Raw genomic sequence first — 7,606 nt, 5'->3', positions numbered from 1 at the left:
GCTCCCATAGACGTCTATGAGGAAATTACTCTACTTTTATCTATTCCCTCAGTAAACATTGTAAACATGTGTTCATGGTCTCAGCCTCTCGATCTAACACATTAAACGTCAGCATCAATCTTCACAGAAGTGTAGCAACAAGCCTCAAATAAATAATGTCAGCACTGTTTTCGTAGCCGCGCTGTTTGCATCGTTACCGTGAGCCGCTCTTTACCGATTCGATTTACTCTCAATCTCGTATCATGGCGATTTATATTAATCACCAACTGTTTTGAAGCTTCACTATTCTGAAAAAAAAAGTAAAATTCTTCTATACTGTGAATTCTTCCTGGGTCTGTGACAGTGGACCGTTGTGGACAAAATGAGACGTTTGTGGACACTTGGGGCAGCAGTGCCCAGACGGGGAGACAAAGACTCGTCTCCGCCTGCCGGCTCCTGACACGGAGACTCTGAATCGCTTCCTGCGACAGGAGATAAGTGGACTCTGCAATCAGACTCCTGACATGAGCACCTATTTACTGCTGCTTTCTGCCCTGACAGGAGGGGGTGGGGTGTGTGGAGCGGGGTGGGGTGGGGTGGGGGGGGGGGGCAAAAAGGTATTGAGAGAAGAAGAGAAGACGCATTTGGTTAATAATTTGCCTCTTCACATTTCCATATTGCTTTGACTGCATGAACATAGTAAACAAAGCAGGCCTGGTTTCTCTGGGGGGGGGGGGGGGGGGGGGGGGTTGTGTCGTGTGAGATGATGCCGCCTCATGCTTCCATGTGTCTCGTCCTTCAGGGCACCAATGCCTCGGCTCTGGAGAAAGACATCGGCCCGGAGCAGTTCCCCATCAATGAGCACTACTTTGGATTGGTCAACGTGAGTATCGGTAGATGGACTCCATCCAGCCATTCAGCCAAATGGAGCCTTACGTCCTCGTGTCCTCTGTCTTTGTGTCCTCTGTCCCCTCCGTCCTCAGTTCGGGAACACGTGACTACTGTAACTCTGTGCTCCAGGCGCTCTTCTTCTGCCGGCCTTTCCGGGAGAACGTGCTGTCGTACAAAGCCCAGCAGAAGAAGAAGGAGAACCTGCTCACCTGCCTGGCCGACCTCTTCCACTCCATCGCCACGCAGAAGAAGAAAGTGGGCGTCATCCCGCCCAAGAAGTTCATCTCCCGCCTCCGGAAGGAGAACGGTGAGAGCAAATAAGACTATTTGTACAAAGTCGTAAAAAAGCTCCTCAGTAAAACGAGAGATGAGGAAAGATCATTTCAACAAGTTGAGATTCGGTTGAGATAAAACACTGAGGATTTAAAGGAGGACAGTCCTTGATATAACAAATGATTTCAACATGACCATCTACACGCATCGTGTGTTTGTGGAGCCCCCTGAACGAGGCCCGGATACCTGAGGTGAAGGGCAGGTGCACGCTGGAGGTCGTTCAGAGAGCAGGACCCACAGAGAGGCCCCTGTTCTCTGAAGGCCTCATCGAGGAAGAACAATGGCCGCTCTGTCTCTCTCTCTCTCTGTCTGTCTGTCTGTCTGTCTCTCTCTCTGTCTCTCTCTCTCTCTCTCTCTGTCTCTCTGTCTCTCTCTCTGTCTCTCTCTCTGTCTCTCGTTCTTTTGCTTGTATATTTGTTCCACCTGATCTGGCCGTCGCCATTTTAGTTTTCCTCCGAACGAGTAAACATTTTTTTGGAATCAGCATTATTTATTATTAATAATCTTTCCCTCAATTTCTGTCACCCCCCCCCCCCCCCCGCCCCAAGACCTCTTTGACAACTACATGCAACAGGACGCCCACGAATTCCTCAACTACCTGCTGAACACGGTGGCCGACATCCTGCAGGCGGAGAAGAAGCAGGAGAAGCAGAACGGACGCCTCAAGAGCAACGCAGAGAACAAGGCGGAGCCCAGCTGGGTCCACGACATCTTCCAGGGAACCTTGACCAACGAGACGCGCTGCCTCAACTGCGAGACGGTGCGTGGCCTTTGTGTGGTTAGTCGTGGAGGCTACTTAGCCGGCTAACTGGCTAGCTCTTCCTGCTCCCTGAATGACAGGATCGTCCTGTCAGGTTTGATTTCTACTCCTGTTATATTTCGACGACAGGTGAGCAGCAAAGATGAGGATTTTCTGGATCTTTCTGTGGACGTGGAGCAGAACACATCAATAACACACTGTCTCAGGTAGGATTGGTTTATTATATAACGGGGCGTACATTCCCTTCATGTCAGAATGAATGAATAACCACGTGGCGTGCTCCCCCCCCTGCAGGGACTTCAGCAACACGGAGACCTTGTGCAGTGAATACAAATACTACTGCGAGGCGTGCTGCAGCAAGCAGGAGGCCCAGAAGCGGTCAGTAAAGCACCTCGCTCAACAAACCATGCGTGGCGTGCACCTCCCTCAGCACGTGCGCTTGTTCCTCCGCAGGATGCGCGTAAAGAAGCTTCCCATGATCCTCGCACTCCACCTCAAGAGGTTCAAGTACATGGAGCAACTGCACCGCTACACCAAGCTGTCCTATCGGGTGGTGTTCCCCCTGGAACTCCGTCTGTTCAACACGTCCGGGGACGCGGTCAACCTGGATCGCATGTACGACCTGGTGGCCGTGGTGGTTCACTGTGGCAGGTACAAAACAACCACATGTTAGCGTAGCGTTAGCGTAGCGTTAGCGTAGCGTTAGCGTAGCGTTAGCTCACAGCTGGGCCATAGGGTTCGATGAGGTCCTGATTGCTGTTCCCAGTGCATTAGAGCCCTGATGGGATGACCGTGTTAGCATCAGGCTTTTCAGGGTTTAATGAACATTTGCATTGCAAACTGTGGGTTAATAATGTGCAGAGGACTTCCTGCTGGAAGCTACAAGGGATGCAAGGCATTGTGGGCGTTCTGTGTGCGATAGACAGTCACTGTTTGTCTCCGTCCCCTCAGTGGCCCCAATAGAGGTCATTACATCACCATCGTGAAGAGTCATGGCTTCTGGCTGCTGTTTGATGACGACATCGTGGAGGTGCATCCTTCACTCATCCATTTTTTTTACATTTGCTATTGTTGTCTTTTTTTCCCCAGTAAACATCATCTCCTCTTGTGTTTGTACAGAAAATTGACGCCCAGGCCATCGAGGAGTTCTATGGGCTTACCTCAGACATCTCCAAGAACTCCGAGTCAGGATACATCCTCTTCTACCAGTCCAGGGAGTGGGGAGAAGCCTCCCATCTCCATCCCACCACACTCTCCAAGTCAGACCTCTGATGTTTGTGCCACTCCTCTCTCTCTCTCTCTCTCTCTCTCTGTTATCCGCTGCTTGCCTTTTAGTCACCTGCATCTGGACTGCACTTTAAACAGTAATGGCCGCAGGTAGAGTGGAGAAGCCGCCAGAGAGGGATCGACCACCAGGGACGTGAGATGGGAGGAAGGTTCTGTTGTGGATGAGCTCGCCCTCGTTAAAGGTCCAGTGTTGATGCTCACAGTTTGGATCACGAATCAGAGTCTCGTCAGTAAAAATAAGACAAAGGGCCATAAACATAACTTCTAGATCCCTCTTTGAAGATAGCATCTGGCCTAAAGGGATGCAGACCAATCCACTAAACCATCAAATAAAACAAATGTAACTTTAAGTTCTAGTAATTTATTCCAATGATAAGGACATAAATAAAAACAATAGTTTTAATGATGCACTATTAAAGTTCACTCAGTGCGACTTAAAGCAGCGTCTGAGAATGAACTAGATGATCGACCTCATGTGATCACCTCTTTATCCACCTGGCTCAGGTGCTCTTAGCGTCACATGACAGGAAGTGCTGCTGTTTTCTCTGTTGAAACCATCAGAACCTTTGTTGTGTTTTTCCCCATATTTATTTCATAATGTGTTTGTTACTGTTATTTGTGATTCAGAGGGATAATGAAGGCGTTTGTGTGTAATACGGCTCTTTGTTAAGACTATAACAAAATCAGTACCCAGAAGCATGAGGCGTTCACCGGTCACATGACGCTTTAATCAAAGAGCCAACCTTTTCTGGACATTATTATACAAGGTGCAGGAATCTTCTTAAAGGAGGAGTTTGCTCACTTCTTGATGTAATACACAAGTCTTTTATCAATTTAAATTTGTACTTTGCATGTCAAATATTTAAAGGGGGCAGTGTGCTGGATTTGGTGGATTTGCTCCTCCCTCATCAGGACTACGGTACCATGGTAACGGTGGGTCCTCACTCCGGGGGCATCCATGATAATCGCTTCAAGTGGTTTCACACCAGGGAAAACGTGGACGTGAATATTATTGTTAATTCCCCCACAATCCTTCACACTGGCCCCTTTGAAGGAGACGTTTAGACGGAATAACGGTGCAATAAGAGAAGATAAAGCTCTAGAGGGGTTTGTGTTTGTGATATCAAATGAATGAAATCCTTTCTCTCTTTTGATTCCCATGTTGAACCACAGCATTTTATTTTTCTCTCAGTTTCGTCTCTGACTTTGATGTGAAGTTGTGTTTGTGTGTGTGTGTGTGTGTGTGTGTGTGTGTGTGTGTGTGTGTGTGTGTGCGTGTCTCATGCAGCACACTGGAACCCTAAATTCAAGCTGCATTGTTGATTCATTCGATATTGTTTGTACTGCAGATGTGTTTTTGTGTCACATCAAACATGTTCATGTAGGAATGGAGGAAGTCCCGCCCCCACAAGGTCCCAATGGCAAAATAATACATTGTTATCCTCTTTGAATTGTGCCATTAATTACACATTGTTTGCAATCTAAAAGTTGAGTTTGCTCGTCCAGAAAGTCGCATGTTTGTCGTGACTGCACAACCGAACCGAAAGTAACGTCCTGGATCTGCCGTTAGCGTAGCTTTGCTAGCGTAGCTTTGCTAGCGTAGCTTTGCTAGCGTAGCTTTGCTAGCTCACTGTGTTGATTCGTCCTGGATGTGTTTCTAGCAGCGACAGGAAGAGAAGGAGGGCGTGGGATCTGAGGGGGGGGGGGCACTTAAAGGGGCGGGGCTTAGCCTCTCCTCTGCTGTAGCTCGCCGTCCGTCCATCAGGGGTCAGAGTTCAACGCGACGCCGCTTCTCTTCTTTTAGTGCGGCGGCGGGTGGAGTAAAACGTGCCAAAAGGGGGGTGGGGGGGGGGGCTCCACTTTGGTGCAGCATTATTTTCTGTACATTTATACTCTGTAACACAGCAAAACAAAAAAAACACTTCTGGAAATAGGAAAATATTTTTTTAAAGTGAAGATCTCAAAGCGCCACCAGCTTCCATCTGGTTTTGTTCTTTTTCCCGAGAGGACACAGTAGCAGGATTATTATTCCATTAAACACTTCTGCACTCGGCCCGACGGGCCTCTGTGGGACTTCTGTGACGGACCCGAGCCGAAAAGTGCACTTTGATATGAAGAACCACAGTTTAATGCACTCACTTTGAGTTCTTTTCTTCTGTTCAATAAAACGACTGTTCAGCCAATAGAGTCTTTGTTGTTAATTCCCTGCAGGTAAATATACGTTATATATTATTACTGATAAGCTTTTCAGAGTGAATAGCGTCAAACTAGTTGTGTTAATGTGTGTAGTCAATGAGGACAAACCCGTCTGTAGAACCTTTAGCACCCAGAGACGAACGAAGCTGTGATGAGAAGAGACATCATGACGACACCTCCAACACATTTTACATATATATATATATATATATATATATATATATATATATATATATATATATATACTTTATTTGTTTAGATATTAGTTTGAAGACACAACTGAAAACGGACCATTTATATAATACATCTATAAACCATTAATGTACCAATGTTTTCTCAAAGAAAAGAGAAAATGAGTCTAAGAAACTTTCTGTTCTGGTTTTCACTGATAATCAGACTACTGGCCCAGTGTCCCCCAGTCACTCAGTGTCCCCCCGGGACACTGTATAACACTGTATAATAACAACTGGCTATATAATTCTGAATAATAATATATGGATTAAATATAACATCCTGTTGGTTCGAGGCCGAGAGCCTTTGATCTTTGATGATTTGTTAGATTTATCAGATAGAAACGTACAGGGGGTCGCAGACACGACACTGGCTTCTTATTCCGTTTCCTCAGAAAGATCCAAGACTCTTCTCAGAAACACTTCATCTCCCACAGAGATCTGATCAGAAGGACACACACACACACACACACACACGTGTATGTGTGTGTGTGTGTTTGTCAGCACACTTTTGTCCCCAGAAACCACCTCTCCTTATTTTCCACGTGGGGGAGAAGGACCTCGACTGTTTCATGAATCCATCTCTGGTTTGGAGGCTGCAGTCTGACTTTGAATGGACCACAATAATGAATCTCATTTACTTCAGGTCAGATTCATCAGCTTTTGTTATTTGCTTCTCCTCCAGAGAAAACTCTGTTTTCATAAAAGACCTAAATAACCCGTCTCTATTGGACAGGTGGTCCTTTGCAGGGAGACGTTCTTGTTTTATTCCTGTTGAATTCACACATTTGAACAAGGGTCTTGAGCCTCGGTCCTCCTCTCCTCAGGCCACCTTCTGAGGCCCAGCTTCAGGGTCCCTTTGCAGCAGAGTGGACACACTCATTAGGTGGGGGACACACTCATTAGGTGGGGGACAGACTCATTAGGTGGGGGACACACTCATTAGGTGGGGGACACTCGTACCACCCGCAGCCCTTTGTGTCTCCTCGTCTTCATCGGGGAGGAAAGTCCATCTGTGGAAGAATCGTCGTCTTAAGAGAGACTTCTAAGTCACTTGTACTCACTACGAGACCTTCTTCTTCTTCTTCTTCTACAGCGAGACAATGTGCGGCTTTTGTCTTTTCTATTTTTGTACGAGGTAATTTCCTGGAAACAAAGTCACCAGCGACTCCTTCAAACCAGTGCAAAGGCGTTCCCTGCTGGAGGAGACGTGTCTCCTGGTTTACGCTGTCAGGAGAAGCAGGGTGAGCACATGGAGAGTGTGGAGCCTCCACCTGGGGGCCACCTTCTGTTACTGCAGACACAAAGACGGGATTCACACCTTCTCACAGTTCATCGTGAGACACAAAGGAATGAAATCATGAACCAGTATTCAACATGTTATATGACCTTTTCTTGTTAATTAATATTCTAAATCCTTCCCTACATCACTCTTTCTCATCCATGTTGCATGTACTTGTGATTTAGTTCATGTTTTATGTCGTCTTACTCTTATTGCTGTTCTTTGTCCTTATGACCTCTTACATAAAACGTATGGCTCATAAACGGATGAATTTGTACTGTTTCCTGTTTCGTGTTTCATTGAAATAAGGCACAAGAATCAGATGATTCATCTCATCAAATACTTTTGTCACTATCTCTTTAAAAAAATTAGATCTGCTCAAAGTTTGATTTCTGTTTTCCGTGAGAGAATCTGAGGCCCCGCGGAGCGACCTGCAGGCCTGCTCCTCTGCTCCAGATGTTTGAGTACGTGCATCTGGACGGCTCCACGGAGCAGCTGGAAGCCCTTTTCCACCTGAAATGTGAAGAGATTTCTGCGAAGCCTTCAAATCCTCCTCCACAAAATCACAAAGAGGAAGGAAAAGGTCACGAGGATTTTTAATGAAAGGTAAAAAACGACTCGGAGGGAAACGGTGACCCGAGATCGCCT

At 46.6% G+C, this 7,606-nt stretch overlaps 1 protein-coding gene across 1 annotated transcript; it reads left to right on the top strand.

Moving 5' to 3' along the window:
• Positions 1-737: 737 nt before the first annotated feature.
• On the top strand, positions 738-5,433 carry usp46 (ubiquitin specific peptidase 46). Its single transcript, XM_062563578.1, is given in 9 exon segments — positions 738-862; positions 963-974; positions 976-1,177; positions 1,752-1,963; positions 2,093-2,169; positions 2,258-2,341; positions 2,417-2,614; positions 2,915-2,993; positions 3,083-5,433. Coding segments are annotated over 9 exon segments (1,137 nt in total). The 5' UTR covers positions 738-742; the 3' UTR covers positions 3,236-5,433.
• The last annotated feature ends 2,173 nt before the right edge of the window (positions 5,434-7,606 follow it).

This window comes from Pungitius pungitius, chromosome 7 (assembly GCF_949316345.1).
Source record: "Pungitius pungitius chromosome 7, fPunPun2.1, whole genome shotgun sequence".
In the NCBI taxonomy this organism is placed as follows: domain Eukaryota; kingdom Metazoa; phylum Chordata; class Actinopteri; order Perciformes; family Gasterosteidae; genus Pungitius; species Pungitius pungitius.
This window is presented reverse-complemented; position numbering and strand designations above follow the sequence as displayed.